Source organism: Diaphorina citri, unplaced genomic scaffold, assembly GCF_000475195.1.
Source record: "Diaphorina citri unplaced genomic scaffold, Diaci psyllid genome assembly version 1.1 scaffold138, whole genome shotgun sequence".
In the NCBI taxonomy this organism is placed as follows: domain Eukaryota; kingdom Metazoa; phylum Arthropoda; class Insecta; order Hemiptera; family Psyllidae; genus Diaphorina; species Diaphorina citri.
In genome coordinates, this window is record NW_007377575.1 from 229,647 (window position 1) to 255,807 (window position 26,161).

Below are 26,161 nucleotides of genomic sequence, written 5' to 3' on the forward strand. Positions count from 1 at the left end.
ACAAAAAATTCCAATGATAAGATCTCAAATTTAAAACCTAACGGATCAATTCACATTTCTCAACCAATGAAGTAATTTTCTCACACAATCTATTGATTATATTATTATTATTTTTAGAAGAAGGATTTATGGATAAATATTTATTAAAGGTTTGATCGGATATGAAACAGAAGCATATTATGCTATTATTCCAAGTAGGTATATAATGCTTCTGTTTCATATCCATGCTGAATTACTTCGGCTAGGTGCTAATGGACTTTTTGACACAACTGTCAATATGGTTGCCTGGAAATGATAAAATTGAAAATTATTAATGGAATTTTGCAAGGGTCAAAATATTCCTATTATGTGCACTTCTTTCCTACAGAATTAATTAGTATGCAAAAGATTTTAAACGTGGGAAACTGCTGATAAAATAGGACTACTGTATTGTCCTCCTCAGTATTAAGCTATTATAGCAAACTAAATATCAAACCTAAGCCATAAGAGCCACTCAGAGATAAAGAGTGAACCTTTCAGCTTGCAGACAACCATTTGACTAGTAAAGTGAGCTGCCTGATGCGATGTCTGGACTCGGGAACTACTTCACACTTTAGCGAGAGACAATTCTATTTCTAGAGACAGTACTGATGTGCTGACACATCTCACACTATATCCTGGCAGAAAGAAATGAAAGGCAAAAAACTCACACCAGAGATATAAAACATATCCACATTCTTACTTTGGATATCGTCGAGCATTTTTCAAATTGAAAACATTAAGTGAATTAAGGTGTACCAGCATAGCTCAGAGCAGTCACCAGTAGAGTGCAACTTGTAGGTATGTTGTGCAGTAGATATAGGAAGGCCCTTGTGATACCAGTAGACGAGCAAATGACGTGTGAGATAAATATGGGTACTAGACTACTAGAGAAAAATAATTATGCTCCTGTGATGTGTGAAAGTGTAATTCCTAAATAGATGAAAACTTGGGAACTTACAATTTGCCAGAAATTATTTCTCAGTATTTATAGTGCATACCTAACAAAACGTTCAAGAAGACAGGTATCATTCTGACTTTTTCCAGATCATGGGAAGTAAAAGGACCATTGTAACTTACATAGAATATTGTGTGCTGTTAGAATTAGATAGACAGTAAAGGCTATACGAGTATGTTTAGTGTGCAAATGTGCCATTTTTGTCTAATATTTATTAAAATTATTATTATTTTGTCTTTATCCAATGGTTGAGTGAAAGATCTCCTTTCATCCTAGAGATTCCTGCCACATACGTGTTCATCATTGGCCTTTTCTTATTATCTCTCGCGACTTTTATATTTGTAGTCATAGTTATCCTTAAGCCTCGTGGCCGAGTGGGTATCACACTAGGCTTGCACGCAGGAGGTCCGGGTTCGATTCCCGGCGGTGCCGAGGTTTTTTTCGGCTCTGTGCATACTCGTACAAGTATTGAAGAGTATTTTAACCTCAGTCTTCTGTTACTGGCCCGTTAGATATACTAATGCATTATTTATTATGAAGACGAGAAAAAGTATCAAAGACATTTTTTTATCTTCTCCATTGGTGATTTTTCAAATTTGTTTGAGAACTTTAGCTGCAGAGGAATTTAGAATTGATAAATTTAAACGATTGTATATGTATAATAGTCTTCGGCTTTCATATTGCTCGTATTTTGATAATCATAATAAACTAGGTATACTCACAATGAATGTGTACTTTTCTGTGCATACAATAGTAGAGAAATTCAATATTTTTCTATTAAAAAGAAAGAAAAAAATGGTAGGCATTATGTGTAAATCTTTACGGGTAAAATTTGAGAATTTCAACTTCGCGAATCGGTAGCTAGCATAATCCATTTGCTGCATAAAATAACTCTCTTAAGTGTGTTGTGTGATAAAGGATATTATAGCCTAAAGGTTTGTCTAAACTAAGATTCAAGATCCAGATATAACTCGGAACATGTGAGTGCACTAGTTCATCGAGGAAAAAATTGACTGAAAAATAGAAATGCATTAAACACACCCTGCTTTCAATTGCTTTGATTTCCTTCACTCATGTAAAGATAAACTGATCTGCATTTCAACTTAAACACTTTGCTGAAAACATCCATCTGTAATATTGTGAGGAACAAATTTTGTTCGTCTTTTTGAACATAGGTACATACCTAGTTACTTACTAATTATAATTACCTATACAGGTCTGGAAACTGTAATAAAATTGATGTTCTCTGTATCCTTTCCCTGGAATCATCATATTATTCGAATGATTTTATTTTGAGTTCTAATCCTAGGTGAGCGGGTGAGCGTTCCAAGTTGGACTTCCTTCTTTCACATCTTCAGTGTTGTTTACATTTTACACTTAATTTACTTTTTTCAGAAAACTCCAAGAAGACGGAACATGAAAGTTATTTTTCTTTTATTCTTCGTCGTCTTCTTTTGATTTTCTTTCTTGTTTCTTGAATGAACGCTTGTAAAATTAAATTTCCTTTTGAATGACTGATCATCTAATTTCATTCTAGCTTTACCCTTGTCTTTTTATGTAAAAAGAAAGAAAGAACATGTAGGTATTCAAAAGAAACATTTTTAAGGTATTTCTCTTCGTGGATTTTCAATTGCTCTTGTGAAATATTTCAAGAAATGGCAACGTAGATACTATTTTTTGGTTTATTTTTGCATTATTTGATGGAACGTAGATGTTGAAGATGTTTTTCGAACATCAAATACAACATAGTTTGTTGACAACTTCTTAAACTTCTTTCGACCCACTCGAAACTGACACAGTTTCACTGGAAAGTGGAGAGGCATTTTCTCTTTCGAATCATTATACAACTCCCACTCCCACCCTTACCTGCTGGTATGCTCCAGATAACAGCTTGAAATCCTTATCAAAATCGACCATTAAAAAATATATACTCATCTACCTTATCATTCTGTCCAAAAGCTTATGGATCGAATAACAGCAGAAGAAAATCGCTGTTGGTTATTTCCCATTTAATGAAAAGAAATTGATTCCTTCTGTTGATAAAATAAAACAAAAGAAAATGATTTGATTTGATTTTGATTCATAGTTATTCTTACTAACTCCCTCACTTGTTCGTCTGATTTCAGATTTAGGATAGACAACACAGATCATATTATCGATGTCAATAAAGGCAACATTCCATTCGAGTATGATCAAGTCAATATCATTTGTCCTGTGTACACGCCCGGGACGCATGAAGAAGATGCGGAGAAGTATATTATTTATAATGTAAGTATTACTTTATATATTATCACTTTCTAATCCTTTTGGTTTTCTATAACATCAGTCATAAATTCAAACTAGTAGTTCAGCTGTTCGACTCACGGAAAAGAGGCCTCTTCAGGCCCTACAAGTAGGTAATCAAATTTTCACTACATGTAAAGGAGTTATTTTTAGTGGATGTGCCAAAAGCATAAAATGAGAGGTTTAAGTAGGAGAGAAATTTTCATCAAGCAATGTATGGGTTAAGTATCGTTTTTAGGTCCTAATATTTTCTCCTGTCAGATTAACCTGGTTTTCTTCTACCTCGATAGAAATTGCCCCCTCCCTCAAAACCGTTCCTATTTGTCTAAACACAGCACCTCTGAAATATTTCTACAATCTTTATGAATCCTTTGGCATTCTACATAAAAAAGAAGAAAGAACATCAATCAAATGAAAAGAATCAAAGTGGAAATTTCAGAGCACTTTTCCCCTTTCAAGTTTAAAATCTGCCATTACTATCTCAACATGTAGTACATCAAACTGGATATTACGAAAAGAAGAAAGAACATCAATCAAATGAAAAGAATCTAAGTGGAAATTTCAGAGCACTTTTCCCCTTTCAAGTTTAAAATCTGCCATTACTATCTCAACATGTAGTACATCAAACTGGATATTACTCTTATCATTCTGTCCAAAAGCTTATGGATCAAATAACAGCAGAAGAAAATCGCTGTTGGTTATTTCCCATTTAATGAAAAGAAATTGATTCCTTCTGTTGATAAAATAAAACAAAAGAACTACCCGATTTACAAATTACCACACGTACCTGATCATATGATAAAATGGTCGTTTCTTTCTGACTTGGATGGAATCGTGAAATGCAAACCTAATCATGTTTCTGCTTAGGTCAGTGCAAAGGAACAAGATAGATACTCGTAATAATTATTAGCACACTCCACATAAGTCCTAAATGGTAGGGAATAAACGATTTTTTCCCCAAGTGAGAAAAATTAATATTTTAAAAATAACACATTCCTGTGGATCTTGTAAAAATTCTGGCGGAACAGACACAAGAGCTTAACAAAACATTATGAACCGTGATGTCTGGTATCTGAGACTACTAAATCAACAAACACAAAAGTAAACAAAATACAACTAACCTGTTCACGCCCAAATTATCCCACGTTTCTTCCCATTGTATTTCTTCATTTTAATTTTATTTTTATTTATTTATTTTATTTTTTTCATGTACGTATAATTTTATAAAAGTGCGTTTTTCTGAAAATTATTGGAAAATTCTTTGTTTTGTCGACGCCACCTTCCCAATGAATCAGCCGCATCAGAGTAAGTTTGGGTAATCAAGTTGCTGCGAATCATATTTAAATACCACGGAAAAAGTGAGATTGAGCTCTAATTATTGCACTGAAGACTTAAACGGGCTGACTATCAAAGTGTGCGCGACACAAACATCTCGGCATAAAATTAATTTTATTTGTAAAGTTTTTTTTTTTAGCATTATCAAACATCTCTTTGATGTTGGTAATTAGGGAGGTACGAGGTATGTACATACACCGGTATTGTGTATCTGTTAGGCTCAATCGCCGAATTCACCAATTAGAGATTAAGATGATCACATTCCGCCGAAATTTGACCCTTAACCTAATGTCAGACCGCGGAAAGTGCATTTTTTCTCGAATTTCGGGGGTTGTGTGGTTTACAAATGCCAGTTCACGTAGTGGTAATTTTCCCCGCTCACAGAGCAAATTCGGGGATTGAGCCTAACATATCTAGAGGAAGAATAATTAGTAGGCTGTGAAAAGATGAAGGAAGGTGTAACACCCTGCACAGAGCATATTGAAGCTATCAGCCAATATCTCATTCCTTCTGCCTCTGTCATATACCTTTGTTTGTCTAACGATTTACGAGTAAGTGTACCTATATGATATTTACAGTGTCATACAAAGACATAGATACAACATAAATATGACATCTGTCGATCATTGAAAGTAGGGGTCGTTTTCTCTAGAATCGAGATTTTCGCCTGGTGGAAAAGAGGACATCAATGACTTCGAATGCGAGTGATTGCGTTTATTTTAATGGGACCCTGAGTATGAGTTCCTACACGAGTTGAAGACATTCTATCTCCTCAATTGTCTATTTTGGTTGAGATGGAATTAATTTGAAAAGGAATGATCATGCTCCTAAGCCTGTAGCCAGATAATAACATGCAAGGAGATAATATCAAATACATTTTTACTTTTTCAACTTGATTATCCTGTAAATAGTTTCCGGGACCGGGATAAATAGCTTCTTGAATTTACTCGTTTATTTTTTATTTTTACTTTTCTCCAAGACTACTTACTTATTGACCATATTGGAAATACAATATTCGACTTCTAGGCCTTTGAATTTACTTTAGACTACCTGACTTGACTGAAGATGAACTCAAGAGATCTCTAAAGTTCCAATTTTTCATTCTTGTCATAATATTCATGCACCTACCCTCTGAATTGTTTAAATATCTGTGTACGTCTTGCAATGTTCCCCATCCTTTCTGGTCGGAAAACAGTTCTCTCTTCACAGTCATATATTATTTCCGGTTTCTAAATTGGTGGAACATAAATAAATTACAAGTTTTTCTTCTCTCTGTTTGAACTCTCTAGCTCAAGTCTCCGTTGATGTGTTTTGTTTTGGCGAAACTGCTTGTAACGAGGTACATGTGTGAAAATTATCAGAATTAGAGTAAGTATTTGTAGCTTTTGAACATATTTCTGTATTCTAGCACTCTCCAATAATTATCAAGCTAATTTGATAATAGAAATACAATATCTTTAAACCACACATCACTAAGGTAGAAATGGATTTGTTGGACTGGAAGGTATCGAAGAGTGTCCTCTGACTTTGTTGACTTTGGTCTTTAAACCACACATCACTAAGGTAGAAATGGATTTGTTGGACTGGAAGGTATCGAAGAGTGTCCTCTGACTTTGTTGACTTTGGTCGTCACAAATTGAATTTCACAACTTTGATGTTTCCCAGTGCACTCTGATCAATAGACAGCTAATGTGTTCTTGAGAGTTCAAAGTAAAACCCAGGACAAAGTCAGAGGCACCTACTTATTAGATATTTCATACTGACTTGCTACAAAGTAGGTACATGAAACGGGAGTACGGAGCAATTCTGTCATTTAAACATTCTAAAAATAGTCCCGACTTTGATATTCATCTCTAATACGAGTATGTACTAAGATTATCAAGGACTAGAATATTACAACATGTAGATAGGTACTTCCTGTGTATTGGAAATTCCTAACCCTTCTGATTGACAAGTCAATTTGGCAAGCTATGCAGATCAAGACAGTAAAAACTAGAATACTAGAAGCTTAAGATAATATCTGTTTTATGATTTTTACGTTTTGATTAACTATAAAGTATAACCATGTATTGTATTAGCTATGTAGAGCTACTACAATATTACTATTAATGACCATAAAAAACAAGTATACCAAAGTTCTTAGCGTATGGAAATACCTATTTTTTACGATTTTGTCCTATCCAGGTCATTAAAATGTTAGCTATTCTTGGCTTTATGAAATCGGACAAAGGATTCACACAAAATACTTTTTTTGCCAAGTCTGGAAGATAGAGGGTGATTCAAGAAGTAATGTTACATAATAAAATTCGAAATGTAAAGTTAGGGAAATACCTACCCAACCAACTTACCTATTTATACCGGGTGTGCAGGAAAAACACTGACAGAGGCTCAGGGTAGGTAGATTCTTCTTTTACCATGTCTTTTCCCAATCTCAAAACACTGTGTGCATTTTACTGAATATCTACTGAATAGTAAAATATATTTCTTACAAATAATGTAGGTACTTTTAAGTAGTTAGTAAAAAGAGTTATAAAAAGTTCTTTTTTTCGTTGATTTATGTTAAAAGACGTAAAAATATTTCTCTGTTTACCGCACTAATTCCTACCTATGTATATCTAGGTTAGATGTTGAAAAGTAAAAAAAAAAAAAAAATGTTAATTTTATATTCAAAGAGTTAAAGAATTGATTTTTTTTTTTAAATTATTTTTTAGCTATTTATTTTTATTTTACTAAACATTATCTTGGTTTTACTACGGGTACTCTGTATTACACCTCTACCTATTTCCCAATACATACAAAGGTTAGGAAAGTGGATGGAATTTCAGTAATATGAACCCAATTTGGCGAGAGAATGTGAAGGGTTTTGGTAGAAGTGGAAATCCACAGGCATCTGCTCTTATATTGTAGTTGTTTACAAGTTTCAGTGATGTAAAGGATCAGAGCATGGACTATAATAAGTTGATTAGTCAGTCTACTCTTGAGGTAACACTTAAATGAAGGTTTTAGCCAAAGCTTTTATCCTTTGTTTTTCATAGGGTGGGATTACAATAAAATTAGTTTTACCCACCATACTCGTATCAATTTTTTCTAAAAGGAAGTGTAAACTACCTTAAGGCCCGGTCCGAGATCCGGGCCTTAGGGATCTCGGACCGGGTGCCTATTCGTATTAAGTACTTTACTTTTGCCATCAAAGATTGAATTGTTGTACCTCATTTTTGGTCACCTTCTCCTCCTCTTTCTTCTTGTTCTCTCTTTTACACAGCCACGACAAGATGGCGATAATATATCTTGTGACATTTTTCCTAGTATGTACTGTTTTGAATACGGGGATAAAAGTTCCATGGAACGAGAAACACACACTTGTGTAGCTTTAAGTTGTCATATCAGTGTTTTTAATTGAAAAACTTATAATGATGAGCAGACTTTTCCCAAGAGCATATTTTCTGTATTTTCCGTTGACTTTTAATTTCTTTGAAACCACCTGAATCCCCCTTGTTTCTCTCGTGTAGGTTGTCTTTTAGTTTTATGACATCATAACATTTACGCATACATCATCTCTCGCTTTGTCTTGACTGAAATAAAGCAGCTTACAAGCTCCACACACTACTTCATGACGGCATCCTTCAACTCTTCAATGCTTTCACTTTCCAACTCAGCCTTCAGCCTTTAACACCTTCCTCCAAAAAAGATATTTTGTGATATGGAGGTGTGAGTCCTTGTTTGATTTAGGTATTACATATTAACATTTTGAGTACCTTCATAAGTATATGAATAACTTACCAAGGTATTATTTGTTTTGCAGATTCAAGAGACAATAAGTTTATTCATCAGCCCCTGTGTTTTTTCTTTTCTTATTTTTAGAATTACGGGGAACCAAAGAGGTTATTACTTCTTACAGACTCCTCTACTTTCTCCCTCCCATCCTCTATCTCTCTCTTTCCGCTTTCCTTTTCTTTCGTACTTACCCTCTCCCTTCTCTTCGTCACAAATATCATGTTTTCTCTATTCCCTGTCAATTATGAATTGACCCGCAATTTTTAAGAAAGATGGAAATTCCATCCTGGTCATAATGTCAAGTATACGAATATCATTATACATACATTTGACTAAGTACGGGTATCTACAAAGCCACTTTTTCTTGAAAATCCCTGTATACTTCAAAACATGTATTCATGGGAAGTCCCTCCCATCCTCTCTCTCTATCTCTCTCTTTCCGCTTTCCTTTTCTTTCGTACTTACCCTCTCCCTTCTCTTCGTCACAAATATCATGTTTTCTCTATTCCCTTTCATGGGAAAAATATACTGAAAATTTTTTGATTCTTTTCCAAGTGCAGCGAACCATATTCCTGATATTTATATAAAGTAACTCGCATATCTATAGAGTAACCTCATTGAAAGTAAATGAAGAAATTATATGTAATTTAGAACAGTAGGAAGAATAGGGTTGAACATTCTCACACTGCTCCATCGGGAAAAACATTGTTATTGAGAAAACTGGACTTGGTCATATTGAATAGCGAGCTCATAGCATAAAGTACGTGTTTCTTATGTTGCTAGTTTCAATAGAAAACGATAAAACCCAACCAGAAGATAGCAAAGTTCAGTAATCTGTAAATCAATTTAAGTAAGCTTCAAGTTATTTCCATTCCCCTTAGTGTGGACTTAGGGAACATCAGGAATTAATGCGTTGTTGCATTGGGGATACTTTTCTATCCAATGAATATGTCTCCGATATACTTGGATATCATTTCGTATTCGGCACACATACTCTGTCCCAGACATGCAAAATAAATAAATTGTCAAATAAGTACAAATACAAAAAGAAGAAACATATGAAACTTGGATTTTATAGCTTTTTCTCGTAATTGTGGGTCACTTTTATCTTTGGATTTTATCAGACAACCCAGAGCTTTTAATTATATTATAATAGAGAAAGCAAGTTCTGAGATAAAAAAAAACTGGGTTGATAACAAGTAAAGAAGAAATGTTTTCAAAAAATCGATTACAAGTTGTGTTTTACTCTGTTTTAGTAAATACTGGTAAATTAGCCATAAGGACATTCGGTGTAGCGTTCCTCGAGAAACCCAGTCTAAATAAACACTCTGTATACGAGTATGTGTATGGACAGGGACCCTCTGCCTTTTTCAAGCCAAGTATTTTGAACTTTATAAATCTCAACTTTGGACCGCATAGTTTTATTCAGATTTCCGTAAGAAATATTTGTGCGCTTACTGTGAAGTACAATGTCAACTGTATACGAGTATGTGTACGGACAGGGACCCTCTGCCTTTTTCAAGCCAAGTATTTTGAGCTTTATAAATCTCAACTTTGGACCGCATAGTTTTATTCAGATTTCCGTAAGAAATATTTGTGCGCTTACTGTGAAGTACAATGTCAACCTTGTTTACATTGAAATAAATCAATATGAATCTAATTCCATGATCTTGAAATGTTGTAGCATAAATCATAGTGCCACCAGATTTCTGGAAATTACCATCAGATTCAAAACCCTAAAGATGAGTAATATTAATCATTTCACTCAAGGGAACTTATGGAAGCAAGCTAATATTTTTATTTTTAAGGCAGTGTGTATACTTGGCATTTTTACCCTTCCGTCAGTATTTTCTTTGCACATTTTATTATGATTTAATTTCTTTGTGCCACTGATTGGAATAAGGTCACACCCTAATTTGCTCTCTAAACTACATAATATCAGAAGTTACATTTTCACAACAATATAAATATACCTAGATTTTTAAGTTACAGGTATATACTATATACGTAGGATTACCGTTCTCCGTTGTAAACATAGATCTGTTTCAAAAGTAAAATTTATATGAAAACATTTTCAACAATGTTTGGTCATATTACTGACCGTACTGTTAATGTTTATCCCAATTTTTGGAGGCCTTGTACTTTTGCTTCTAGAAATGGCTTTCATCCTACCTCTGAATGAACAATCCTAACATGTTCAGGAATCACGTCCACAGAGCACAGACCACCCTGTGTTTTACAATTAATCTTTGCTGTGAACTACCAACAGCACTTGGACTCAATCTAAACAATAATTAAAATGTAAATAGGCTTTTACTTGACTTTTTGTTCTAGACAAGGAAAACTTTTTCTCTTTTCCTTTCTCCTGCTTTGTAAACTCCTTTTTTTTCTCTCACTCTTTCTTCTTTTTTTTTTAGTTTGACTCTTATGCCTTCTCTTTTCCGTTCACGTTCATTCTCTCTAAATTTAAATGTCACATTTGTAATTTGCACAAGATATATGATATAGAACACCATAGTAAATTATTGAGAAATCCTTCTTGTTGTTGGCGGTACTTTGGTTGTTGAATTTGGCATGATGAGAGACCTGATTTCTAAGTTACCATTAACAAAAGGTTAGCATTGTGTCCATGCTTTAACCTGATTGTTAATATCATATCCTCAACTAGCAGAAAATCATATTTCAATGATATCATTACGTAAAATCGTAAAAGAAACGTAATGCCAGAGTTATCCATGCCATAGAACTGTAATCACACACTATGAACCTAGAAAACTGTCATAATATCTCTGGCATTATGCCATAGTGTGTGATTGTACCTTGGGAAGTAACTTGAGTTAGTCTTTGTCTGAGGCGTTTGCTACTACCGCGTACGATGCCTAAATACGTTAAAAATATTTTGGGCGAAGGTAGGAATTCCAATCGATATTAGAATTGCAGCGTTCTGATAAACAGCTGATTTACAGGTATGACAAAATATAAATAAATTGAAAACTTAAAAGAGAGGTTAGTTAATAAGTTAGTTTTAAAGTTTAAAGAACTCAGTAAAAGCTAAGGTAAGAACTCAGACATTGGAACCCTACCCCTTGCCACAGAGAACTGTCTCCAACAGTCATGCAACAATTTAAATACAGTGTTTCAAAGTTACTGTACAACCTAAATAAAACCTACGTAAACGTTGTTACATTTCAAGTAGGTATACCAAAAATTTTGTACAAAAGCAACGTCCTAAGCTGTAAAGTCGAGTACTTTTAACAAATAGAAAAACATTTTCAATAGCAAGTTGCAAGTTTGTTCTTGGTTCTTGTTCCTAATTTGCTCTCTGGCTCATCCCTCCTGCTTATTCCTGTTTAATCATGCTTAAATAAAATTTCTTCCTTTTCTTTCAAGCTGTTTTTTTCCTCAATTTCCTCGTTCTTGTTAACTCCTATCTAGTGCTCTCTTCTACACAGATTCTATAGTTTTTGTACTTCTAATTCCTAATGGTATTGTATACTATCTTTTTGTTTCATTTGCATATATTTATATACTCCTGCCTGCTCTGCTGATAGGTATATACGTAGGATTACCGTTCTCCGTTGTAAACATAGATCTGTTTCAAAAGTAAAATTTATATGAAAACATTTTCAACAATGTTTGGGATTGTTAATTTGGATGAGTGATACTCGAACCTGTGACACTTGAGTTGCAAGACGAGCGCCTTCGATCAGTCGACCACCGGACTCTAACATTTCCATCCTAGATAACTCGATAACTCTTGGTTGTGTTTTCATTTGGAAACCGCAAGTTCTCCCCTCCTCCATTCTTCATTCAAGGATGTGGTATTGTGGTTACTTGTATTGTCCTCAGGACTCGTAGCTCCTGCATTCTTCTGTCTTCTATATTCCTTGCTCTTTGCTCTCTAGTCTTTATGGTTTGCACCATCTTGTGTTTTGACAGGTTATCCGTCCTCCATTTTGTTTTCAACATCCTCCCATAACACCCTATCACCCTCAGACAAAAATCTATATTGTACACGACATATGCATACAACCAAAAAATGCACTTCATCTATACATATATTATATGTAAATAAAATTTCATTTTTGTCTACATACTGCTTGGAATGGTGAAATTTTTAGTTGTCCTTAATATTTAGCAAAGGAAAAGTAATCCACACGTATTTTGTATGGAGAAAAGGGACTCAAGTTAGACAACTCAAAGATGACATAGGTCAGATAGATGTACACTTACACATACTACCAGTCTGAGAAGGTACTATTTTATTATAATCATCATATTCAATCTCGAATAACTCTGCCTTTGTATTGAATGAGAAAAAAAACTATAATTCAATCATAATCCAACAAATTGTGTCATGCGATCCGTCATTACCCAAATGTTTCATAATACGGAAACCGAACCAAATATGTTCTTAACTTATTAAGTTACAAGAAGATAGATATACATTATACAGCTCTAAAATATAGGCACATCAGCAATAACTCGTATGAGAATGTGGTACTGTGGTAGATATATTTTCTATTTCATACAGTCGAAAATTCATAATTTTTATAGTACGTGAGTTTTCCAATCGGCATACTCTTACTGTGTAAGTAGGTATATTGAATGAAATATTATGTACGTAGGTACATAATCAGTAGGGATTTTGGTAGGGATTTTGTTTTAGGTGGTTGTTAACCACTTCATTGTTGTTATTATTACATAGTGAGTGCCTTTTGTAGCCATTTCTTTCTAGAACTCTGTTATATCTTCTCTCAAGCTTAACATGCCATTTTCCATTATGACGGGGAACTCTCCAGTTGAAATAAAAGTTAACCTTAACATGCTAGGATCGTAAGATTCCCATACACTACATGCACATGAGACATGATACCGTCCTTAATAATATGCCTTGTATCCTAAACCTAATAATATCCTATTATATTATAATAGGTAGATACATATGTTTTATCAACATCTAATACTCATATGCCTAATATGTTATACTAGATGTCACGCAATAGCTCACCTATATAATATGAACCTACTACTTTGTATAGTGTGTCGAAGAAACTCAGTTTTAGACAGTTTCTCTATAGTCAGAAATGAAAATTCCGTCAGTTTTACTACCCGAAGCCCCAAGATTACTTATACTAATAAGAGGAGCCCAGTTCTTATCTATGACACTTTCCCCTTCAGATACTGAATATCTTCTTTGAACCAACTCGGTGTTGCATTTCCATGCAGTTCAAAAGATCCAACAAGCGCATCAGAATATTAAAAATGAAAAGGAGAAAGAAAGAAGATAATCAGAAAGCTTCTCTTTCTTGTGAGACGTGAATTTCTTTCTGCAAATTACAAATGTGACATTTAAATTTAGAGAGAATGAACGTGAACGGAAAAGAGAAGGCATAAGAGTCAAACTAAAAAAAAAAGAAAGAGTGAGAGAAAAAAAGGAGTTTACAAAGCAGGAGAAAGGAAAAGAGAAAAAGTTTTCCTTGTCTAGAACAAAAAGTCAAGTAAAAGCCTATTTACAAAATGACTAAATGCATTTGTTTGTTTATTATGAAAAAATGAACTTCTAACTTAAAGATCTAGGTATATTTATATTGTTGTGAAAATGTAACTTCTGATATTATGTAGTTTAGAGAGCAAATTAGGGTGTGACCTTATTCCAATCTTTGTATAATGATATTCGTATACTTGACATTATGACCAGGATGGAATTTCCATCTTTCTTAAAAATTGCGGGTCAATTACTAATTATTCAAATAACTCTTGAGTTGAAAATTTACTACCTCAGGAAACTAGTCGTAAGTGACCACCTATTATATTAAATCCTTATCTTTGAGGTCAATGAGAAACCCTGTAAGTAAGAACTGAAGCCAAATAGAAAATTTTAAAATGAGGGAAATTTTCAGTCCACTTTAACACTCGTATGTTTGAAACTTTTTAGATATTTTCAAAACTCTTTCTTTTATTTTTGTAAAAGCAAGATGATTTTCCCCCATTCAGTATGAATGTTAGCTGACACAAAGTTCCACTGAAAGCCTTTGCTCACTATCTAATCTAAGAGGTATCCAATGTTGATTTTTTTTTCTTCATCATGTACCTCTGTATCTCAGTGTAACGGTTCCATTGCAACTCTAATCAACATATCAAATCTATTTTTTGCCTGATCTAATCTAAGAGGTATCCAATGTTGATTTTTTTTTTCTTCATCATGTACCTCTGTATCTCAGTGTAACGGTTCCATTGCAACTCTAATCAACATATCAAATCTATTTTTTGCCTGGAAAACTGATGAGACTACCATCAACTGCTGAGCCCAAGGGATACCCTCTTTGTGGCATGTGTGAATGTGGGTAGTATGAACCAGGCATATTGTAATCTAGTTCTTTGAGTGCTATAAATAGTACCTACCTACTGATGAATGTACTTACGTGCCTACTCATATTATTGCATACAGGATGAATCACGATAACTTACCTGCAACAAACATGGAAACAGCAAAATAAGTACAAATGAACAATATCAATCCTCGAACCGGCCTGAATTGATCGATTTGTTCCCATTTTCAGAGTTAAACTTATTTATCTTATAGGTATGTATAAAATTATGCTAATAGATTCTTACTACCCAGGATTCGAAGTTATAACAATATTTAGTGTTAGATATATACTATATATAACATTTTAGGGCTTAAGATTGCAACATTTGCAACAATAATTTTTCTCTCGTTAACTCGCTTTCTTCCTCGGAAGTAGATTGCAATATTCTTTCACATCAGTTCCTCTCTTCACTTTTCGGCTTTTTACACTTCCTTTCAAGTCCCCAAATTTAAGTTTTGTTAGCTTGAACGATGATGAGTCACGAAATTTTTATTGTGTATGTCAGTGACATTAAAATATATAACAATGGTAATGATTTCATGTGGTGGAAATGCATGTCAAGGGGAAACAAATCTCAAACCCCTAACAATACTAACTATACGAGCCATGAATACATGGCCTAATACTGAAGTATGTAGAGAGTAAAGAAATGGGAGAGAGATAGCCTAAACTTGATTTTCTTCATATTTTAAAAGATTTCAGATGGGATGAGCTCCTTGCATGACTTTCTATTCTAACTTCCAAGAGGTAAAGTGTAATTATAACTGACAAGTGTGTTAAAAATTTAACTGTAGCCTGTCATGACAATGAAAAATAAAATGTATCTTCTATACGTGAAAATATGCATATTACGAAATTTGAGCTAGCAATGAACGAGTAGATTCCACGGATAGAGCATTGACTATTGAAATTTTATACGTGAAAATATGCATATTACGAAATTTGAGCTAGCAATGAACGAGTAGATTCCACGGATAGAGCATTGACTATTGAAATTTTTAACCCAAGTACCGCCAACACCAAGAAGGATTTCTCAATAATTTACTATGCTGTTCTAAGTCCCATATCATATATCTTGAATTTCCAGATAGGCACCTAGTATTGTCCTCAAATGATTTACTACCACAGCAGAAGGTCGTATATTTTGAAATCTTCTAGTACATACCTACTTTAGTTCTTCTAATTAGAATTTGTCATTGTGTTTAATAATCTTTCTACGAAATTCCCAATGACTTTATTCCTTGTAAAATTTACCGATGTTTGGCAACAATAACTCACATAATATTTATTTATTATTTTTTTTCCACCAGTAATGATAAAAGAAACACTGGACAGGAGAAAAAGTTTATGGTTTTTTAATGATTTATTTGAGTCAGTCGGAATTCGGAATGTCTGAAACCCATTGACAATGATTCATTCGTAGTGCCCAGTTCCAATAAATTTAATAAGTCATTCCAAATTAAATACGTATAAAAAAAACTGGTCTTCCTAACACTCAAAATATAAATTATTATATTTGAGGAGGTCTTTGGATAAAGGGCCATTTCCCGAAAAGTATACATTTTGAGATATAGCTTACCTATAGTATTTATGTAATCATGTGTAACTTTTTTAGCAAATTATTTATCGAAACAAGTTTTTAATAAAACTAGGTACACACTGATTTTATATCCATCAAAGGAGGGGGAAATGACTAATTGAAATTTTAGTCATGTTTAACCAAGAAAGCTTTTAGACCTGGAGTTTTTGGGGAAGTATGAAAAGAACACAAGATAAGTTCATAAGTTAGTGTAAAACAGATATCCAAGGGTTTGAAGAATGAAGCGATTACTGTGTTGTTTAAATACCGTGAATTGCTAAAGTAAACGTTTCAAGAAATATAAATGTCTAGAAAATCAGGTAAAATATAAAATTAAGAATTTTATTTTTCAAACTTTCACACTCAGCGTTATTTCCGTAAAAATAATAATGCTTTTTTGCTGATTTGACTTTTCTGAAAAGAATGCAAGAAAACATTGAGCATTTTCCCAACAAATTCATAAATTAGTTGAGCAGAGAATTTCTCTACGATTTTGATGCTCGAAAAACATTCTTTGTTGTATTAGGATCCAACAAAATGTATGATGTGCTATTGTTTAAAGAGATCAAGTATTCAGGTAATTTGGGATAACTACGTCGAAAGAAAGCATTGGCACTAATCTACGAAGAGAAATTTAAGAGTATTTGAATAAAAAGTAGAGTGGACATGGACAGACACCCTGTTTACGTAACAGTAACTCAAAGTAAATAAAAAGTTCTATTTTTTCGAAATCAATATATTGCTTGAAGCAACAGACACAAAACTACAAACGAAAAAAGTGCTTGGGAAAATTGAAAACTTTTTGATAACTCAAAATGCCTTCAAGCTGTTGCCTGCATTTTTATGTGTAACGCTTTTTTTTAGCCAAAAATATATAACCATGGGGAAAAAAATCATCCCATTCAGAGCTTCAAATATCCGATTAGTTTGCGTTAAAAATTTAATATCCGGAATTTTCTATCACGCCCTGACGTGACGCTTGAAAAACAGTCAAGGGTGTTTTCTATACCGAGCTAACCAAGCTGATTTTGAAGCGAAAGATTTCGAGCCTAGGTATAAATAAAACACAATAATTATTATTGTCTCAATTGTAAGGTTGCTTTCTAATAAAGAAATGCCATTGGGTAATCTTAAATCCCTCTTTGATACATCATGTTAATATTGACAGTACCTCCTCTTATGCGATATAAGTACAAGATCAGAAAAGGCCAAAGCCTGAAAGGAAATCATATTAAACTGTCAAGAGAGGGGATTTCACAGGCTAGATTATCCTCCAAAACGAAAGAAAGGTGCATTTAGCTTCGGGAAATTTTATTTCTGTGAAATCTTTTACAAATTGGAATTTTTCCTTTTCAATTTACGTCGAACAGACTGAATAGCATGCCCGGTTTTCCTATCAGGACACAAAGTTGATCTCCTTGAGAACATTATGAGTCAGTCATGTGATTTTGTTTAACTTGAAATATTTTAGTTTTAAAAATAATAATAATTATTATTATTTTTTAAAGATTTTCGTAGAGAAATTTTGCTGATTTTCACAAGAAAACACATAAAATTCAAAAATCGATAGAATTGGAAGAAAAATAATAAAATCAAGTTGATGACAAATCTTTCGAAGGGGAAAGAAAAAACCAATCATTAATCATAATAGAATACAAGTTTATGACAATTTGAGTCATCATTGATATGGTTCGATTCACAGGAGTAAGGTTTAAATATTAGAGTTGTACTTTATATCTCTTCTTAAAAACTAAGAGATTTTATTTCATTTATACTTTTGCCTTTAAAAATTTTTGCTCACATTTTTATGACTTTTTCAAATATCAAAAAAATATTTTTATGTCTCATAAAATATATCACCAGAAAACATCATGGTAGAGGGAATAGAGAAAACATGATATTTGTGACGAAGAGAAGGGAGAGGGTAAGTACGAAAGAAAAGGAAAGCGGAAAGAGAGAGATAGAGAGAGAGGATGTATTTACATGGTTTTACTTAACTTGATTTTCTATACAGTCTATTTTTTTTTATTCACCTATGTTCAAGATGGAAAAACCTTTTCCCCAAAAGCAGACCGAAGAGGTAGAATTGATCTGCTACCCAGTTTGACTAGACGAGTGTTGATTAGATTACAAAATATCAAAACATATAAATTAGTAACATGAATTTCTGCTCTGACTCCAAAGGGGTATTTACATGGTTTTACTTAACTTGATTTTCTATACAGTCTATTTTTTTTATTCACCTATGTTCAAGATGGAAAAACCTTTTCCCCAAAAGCAGACCGAAGAGGTAGAATTGATTTGCTACCCAGTTTGACTAGACGAGTGTTGATTAGATTACAAAATATCAAAACATATAAATTAGTAACATGAATTTCTGCTCTGACTCCATGGAAATAATATTACATTGTATTCAGTTCTGTGTAGCTAGTAGCATTTAATTGGATGGAAAATCACGTAGCTACCACTTATATTGTAATCACATCACAGACTAGCAGTGCTTTGTAGCTTGGAACATCATGAGATTCCAATATCTAATTTATGTCGAGGACAGAAATGTATCGTCAAATGGTTTTTGTAATTTCAAAGGAAAAATAATTAATGAAATTATTGCATGCTATGTGCAGCATTGATACTTTCATTAATCCCTTGCACTATTCTAGGTGTATGTACCTACATACAGTAGGTATTATCTATCCAACTTTTGAATTTAATCTAAATTGCATTCATTTATAGCACCCAACATTTGAAATGTGGATCAGTGACAGCTACATGTCTCGAGGTAAATTATACAGTCAGTGGCAGTAATGTAAAATTCGCTATTTCTTTGCGTTATTTGTCTCAGGTCGGAGGTATGTAGGTAGCCAATATTTTATAGGCTCCATTACTTCACATGGAAAGGGTAGGAGCACATTTTTCTACAAAATATTGCCTCAAAAATTTCCACCCCTCCTTCAGTTGTTTTCACTATTTATGAACTGGAAAATATAACCCTTTTTCCCCGTTGAGGAATTTGGAAAATTCCGTGATGTGTTTTGCATTGGATGTACCTACCTGCTCGTATCGATAGTTTTTCCATAAATTCAACTGCAAGTATGCCGAGGGAGGGGGGGGGCAAATATTTCAAGAACTTTATAAAAAATCTGACCATTTACGCGAAATGGGTACCTAACTGTATAAGTTCATATACAGGGTCATGGGGGTGAAAATATTCTCCTCGGGAGACTGATTTTCAACTTAGGTAAAGTATACTTGTAAGGATGCGTTACTGTGTACAAACAAATGGATCTCATTTTGAACAGCTTTTATAAATTTGTTTGTTGTTGTTGTTGTTGTTGTTGTTGATTGTTGTTGAAATTGTTAAAGTGAATAATACAAAAACTAAAGAAAGAATTAAGATTTTTTTTTTCTTTCTCACAGTGTACAAAATTTTTGTGAGCAAATTTTTTCGAGTGAATACATTTTTTCAATTAAAATTTTATGCTGATTCCAAAAATTAAATAAAAAATGGGGGTTCCCATAATAGTGACCTATATTTGGCAAAAAATGGGCCGTTTTGCAAAAGAAATTGCAAATTTAAAAAAAGCCATTTTAATAATCAAAATTTCATCTACATGATTCCGTTTATTTCATTCCTTAATTCCTAGCCGTTTCTGAGATATAAGCGTGGTTCGCAAATCACGAACCACCCTGTATATTTATTTTCGTCCTCTTCAAGTAGAGAGTTACTAAACTAGTGTTTGAAATTGAAACAGCTGAGGAGGTATTTATGAACGAACTATAGCTTTACTAGTTTTGTCTGACGGAAAAGTTTCATTGCCAGGAATACTTACCTAGAACTCTTAACTTGGACGTTGCGACATTTTTGAAAAAGTAACCTTGAAATTCTGTTGAGATTTATGGGAAACAGTATTAACTATCGCTGATGGTTGTACTTCACTAAGAGTATTATGTCCGTTATGTACCAATACTGGGTACCTGAGTACTATTATTACTACTGTAATATTGATTAAGTAAAGTATCAATATTGATTAGTTATTATGAGTATGTGCACCTCTAGGTTGCTATCTTGTAGGTGTTCTACATCTCATTTGCATTCTTATCTCATCCATTTGTAAAGAATTTCAAACGTATACTTGTAGGTAAATTATACAGTCAGTGGCAGTAATGTAAAATTCGCTATTTCTTTGCGTTATTTGTCTCAGGTCGGATAGTGTTTGAAATTGAAACAGCTGAGGAGGTATTTATGAACGAACTATAGCTTTACTAGTTTTGTCTGACGGAAAAGTTTCATTGCCAGGAATACTTACCTAGAACTCTTAACTTGGACGTTGCGACATTTTTGAAAAAGTAACCTTGAAATTCTGTTGAGATTTATGGGAAACAGTATTAACTATCGCTGATGGTTGTACTTCACTAAGAGTATTATGTCCGTTATGTACCAATACTGGGTACCTGAGTACTATTATTACTACTGTAATATTGATTAAGTAAAGTATCAATATTGATTAGTTATTATGAGTATGTGCACCTCTAGGTTGCTATCTTGTAGGTGTTCTACATCTCATTTGCATTCTTATCTCATCCATTTGTAAAGAATTTCAAACTGTAAAATGTAAAATTGTAAATCATACCAATGTCCTCTGTCTAATGTTCAGCATGTAAAGATTGTAAAGTGTAAAGACCTGTAAAATGTAAAATTGTAAATCATACCAATGTCCTCTGTCTAATGTTCAGCATGTAAAGATTGTAAAGTGTAAAGACACTTTTTTACTTTTTTAGTGCTGAGGTTTCAAGTTGCAAGATAGCGGACTATAGGGTACACACTGCACAGAGTACTTTGTATCCACGATTCAATAAAAACAAATTAAGATAACTTGTATAAAATTATCATTACTACTTTTTTTTCTCTGCATACTTGTTGCTATTTTGTCATCGCTCGGAATCAATGTTATTTCAAGATTTTTTCTCTCATCTTAATACACCGAACCATTTTATTAGTTTAAGTTGGACATTGAGAGAAAAAAGTATGCAGAATTTATTAGTAATTTATGTCATCCGTATAAGATGCATTGAACATTACAGAAAAGTTAAGTGGCCCCCAAGCACAAAGTAGTAAACCTAATGCTTTCCCCATGTTAATCCGAGATAATGCACAAAAGCTGATTGACTGAAGGGAACATGAACAAAGTGCCAATAACACCACTATGAATATTGAAATATTCATAACATTGTAACTACTTACCTATCTACTGTTCATATTGTAGTCTGCCTGATCTAGTTTAAGTTATACATATAACTCGGGACTTGTGGTAAAGGCCTCACAAAGTTTATAGGAGTTAATATCTTGTCGTGAGGTATAGGAGTTCCCTTTTTTTCTGTTTCTTAAGAAGTAACCATCCTCTTATAGCTATGCAATTTGAATTGATTAATAGGAGTTAATATCTTGTCGTGAGGTATAGGAGTTCCCTTTTTTTCTGTTTCTTAAGAAGTAACCATCCTCTTATAGCTATGCAATTGATTCTTTGATGTCAGAGAAACTGACCGAGGATCTATTTGACTTTAGGATCGCAGTTTACCTCCAGTTTCTTCCTTCTTTGGAAGGGTAAATAGAATGAAGAAGAAAAGCCTACGTCCCCCTGTAGTTTATACTGTATAGTGAATGTTACCGAGTACGTTTATTTGATTTTCATTCTACACAGAATGCGGGTTTTCTTCGCTACATAAAGAAATTTCTGAATGAATGTGATTGTGCTCGCATAAATAATTACTTGGAAAATTTCCTCTTTCTCCCCCCATTTCTTCTCATTCTAATTACTTGCTTTGACTAATATAAAAATGTCAATGTAGAAGACGGAAACTTTTGATATTTTTGTTTTCTCAACGCTGCGCTGTATAATTTATTCACGCAGAATTTCCAAAACTTTCCAATTTTTCTTTTACAAACAGAAGCAAGGGAAGAAAATTCATCAGGCAGACAGAGGACACAGGAAAATGGTTTCACGAAAATAAAATTCAAAGAGTTAGCCAAGATTTTTCATGTGATGAAATAAATGTCGAATTTAACATTATGCTCTTAGCAGTATCTAAATACCTACTTGACGTTCACGTTGAAAGTATGAAAATTAGTTCAGGGATCTAAGAAAGGTACAATGATAAGTTCTGTTGTTCTGTGTTCTGTTGTTCTGCATAAGGTTTAAGTCGTGAAAATTATATCCACAGCTTTTATATTTAGCTTCCTTCCATATTTAGTTAATTCCTAACATTTTTCTTTAGATTTTAAGTTCACGTTCACGTTGAAAGTATGAAAATTAGTTCAGGGATCTAAGAAAGGTACAATGATAAGTTCTGTTGTTCTGTGTTCTGTTGTTCTGTTATTTACTACACTAGCACCAAAACATCAGACGAAGTCTACAGCTCACTGCAAATGGACTGGCTTTATCAATACTCAAGTTGTTCCAATATCATTCTCATGAATGTTTTGGCAGGATTCACTTACCCCTGTCGTATGTCTGTCGAAACTCTAATGTATCAGATACTAAGGTGGTGTTAATTTTCTAAATAATTGATATTCTGTCTTTCAATTTGAAAGCATTAGGAGGATATCAATAAAGAGCTAAAAGCATGAAGTCTTGGCCTACTCAGTTTGGGTGAACTTCAGTGTTTGTTGCCTTTATTGATTCTTGTTCCATGAAATCAGTCGTTTGATGAAGTATAATCGGATATACAGTCCATAACTCCATACAATGGATTGGAAATTTCTCTATATTAGGATCAAGTCAAAGGAATTTGAAGATCTCTTAAGTGCCTTACGTTAAGTACACCACTACTAGGAAGTACTAGTACGTTATCTAAATATGTATGGAATAATATCATAACGTCAAAATTACAATTATTAGAGTATTACCCTTGGAGCAGTGGTAAATTAGTATTGATACTTTACAGACCACTGACCATTAGTTCTGGTATCCATAGCTACCTATCGTTTTCCATTGAATTCCACTTACCTACCCTTCATGTAAAGTGTGGAGGTGTCTGTTATTTATAAGCTTCCATACTCTCCCATCACCCTCACCCTCGTCCCTGTCAGTATCAGAACTTCAAACTTCCAACTAATGCGTCCCCATTCCCATCCCTCCATATTCCCACTCCACCTGGAAGCTTCAATGTCAATTTACTTCTAATTTCTCCCGAGATATGCTTTACAAATTTAATAGAAAGAAAACCTCACTTTCTCTCTGTTTTCTGCTTCTTGATATTCTATTCTCTTTTTCTGTTTTTGTTGGAAAACGAAAGGGTTATTAAGGAAATTAAATTTTAATTTCCACGATGGAATTAAATACCTCATTTTTCTCTTCTGCAATCTGTGCAGCACCTCTAATTTAATTGTCTATGACAACAATATTTTTTCGCAACCTCTATGTCTATTTGTTTATATGATGAAATCTACGTAAATCCCTTCCAAGGGGGTAGCAACAAGGTCATTTTTTCTTTACCATGTTATACTTCTAGTGATTAAATTTGTTCCATAGCGTTTTTTTTTTTTTTTTTTTTTTTTTTTTTTTTTTTTTTTCTAAGTTTCATTATCTTCCGTTAGTTAGGGATGTCGAACATTGACTTGGTTCTAGATACCATCCCAAATCCGTTAATCCTTATGGTCTAGACGCCATCATGTAGTGATAAGGTTCATCCACCTTGTGATAAGACTCCTTTCTAATATTATCTCTGTTTGTACTCTGGAGCTGTTGTCCTTAATACTACATAGATATCATTATACTTGGGTTCGTATTAGGTACTAACCTATGAGGAGATTATTCCCTAAGAGTTTTTGAGTTTACTGACATCTAGACTCATTTTAAATCATGTTTTCAACAAATAATTCACAAAGCCTGGCTCAAGAATTCCACTCTTTGACCTTGTAGCTGAAAAAGATTTCTATGCCTACTGAAGGAAATGCTCAAATTGGGTGCTAATTTTAAAGAGGAGATTATCGGCAAATGGCAGGACAGCAGATTGTATGTGTAATTAATATTGAATGACAAGAGTAACATTTTATTTATTCATTACCTGTTCATGTTTAAATTTAGGTACAAAGTTTCAATATTTTGTTGATAAATGAAAAAGAGTTGGGACGAGTACAAGTTTATACAAAATGAAAATTGATGATGATGACTGATATGATATATACTCGTATGTAGTATGACATAAAGACAACAATAAAGTTTCAATATTTTGTTGATAAATGAAAAAGAGTTGGGACGAGTACAAGTTTATACAAAATGAAAATTGATGATGATGACTGATATATTATGATATATACTCGTATGTAGTATGACATAAAGACAACAATGATAAGGGGAAGTTAATGTAAAATAACTATCTATCATTTTGTCAAAATTTGGGATCTATCCCTTCAGAAACAGCACAAAATTCACAGCATTAAGTCTTAATGTGGAGTATTTCAATCGAGTATAAATATGGCAGGATAATATTCCTCTCTAGTCCCCTGAACAAAAATGATATTTGCTAGCACCTGATACATGAGTATGAAGAAGAAGACGAAGTTTTCTATCGTGTTATACTGAACTACTAAACGAATCACCATAATCTATATTTAGGTTTTTTTTTTTAATAGGTAATATGAAAAAAAAGGAGGGAAGAAAAAAAAAAAATCGAGAAAAACCTCACCCGATTGTTTTCCAAGTTTGAAACATGTTGTCATTTCTCATACGTCTCATATATGAAAATATCCATTGTATTTTCCTATTCTTGCAAGCGACACGTTCATAACTTATAATTTATAATGAACAATGTTGGAGACAAAATAATTAATCACACAGGCAAATTGTTTTGTAAAGAAAAAGGTTTTCCTCTTGCCAAGTGATATAAATGAAAATATCATTCATTCTATTTTTCCTGCCTATGTTTGTTTTTAGATGTGATCTTGAAAGTCGAGTCCTAGAGGTGTCTGCACTTTGAGGCTAAGGCTAAGGGGTGTATACCATTTCACGACAAACTCATTTTCATTTCTGGTCTCCTATCACATCCAAATGACAACGGGGTTTTCCTATTTCTTATAGGATACCTAAATATCTTATGTAAAATTATTATTTCATGTACATTCCTCGAAAAAGATCAAGATTCCAGCTCCATTTTAGAGGGGTCGGAGGCAGTTAAAGTGTTAGTCTAAAGTTGTTCACTTCACACCGGTTAAAGTTTTAGGTTTTGAGTCGTGATTTATACTTTGGCAAACTGAAGCTAATCAAATCAAACCTCATTTCTTTTTAGTCTCAACAGTTCTAGAGTCTCGAGACTAATGGTTAGACGGCTCAGACGGTTTTAATGTTGGAACTTGGGATTGGGAGTTAGGTATCTCAACAGTTCTAGAGTCTCGAGACTAATGGTTAGACGGCTCAGACGGTTTTAATGTTGGAACTTGGGATTGGGAGTTAGGTATGTAGTTCCAAGGGGGTAGCAACAAGGTCATTTTTTCTTTACCATGTTATACTTCTAGTGATTAAATTTGTTCCATATTCTCTCTGTTCACAGTTGTTCCATATTCTCTCTGTTCACAGGTATCCAAAGAAGAGTATGACACGTGCCGTATTACGAATCCAAACCCTCGTATCATTGCTGTCTGTGATAAGCCTTACAAGCTCATGTTTTTTACCATTACTTTCCGTTCGTTTACGCCGCAGCCTGGTGGGCTCGAGTTCCAGCCTGGCCAGGATTATTATTTCATCTGTAAGTTACAACTTTCTACCATTAACTAAACTTACTTTTTATACCTACTTATAATCTGTCTGAAAGGACTTAATAAGTAGGTATATTGTTGTAAAA

At 33.5% G+C, this 26,161-nt stretch overlaps 1 protein-coding gene across 1 annotated transcript in view; it reads left to right on the forward strand.

The window, feature by feature from the left end:
- Positions 1–26,161, forward strand: part of LOC103504886 (ephrin-B1) — a 56,476-nt gene that overhangs the window by 13,933 nt on the left and 16,382 nt on the right. Inside the window, exons 2-3 of the mRNA XM_008469184.1 lie at positions 3,103–3,244; positions 25,897–26,065. Coding sequence (XP_008467406.1) covers positions 3,103–3,244; positions 25,897–26,065 — 311 coding nt within the window. The remainder of the gene's footprint in view (positions 1–3,102; positions 3,245–25,896; positions 26,066–26,161) is intronic.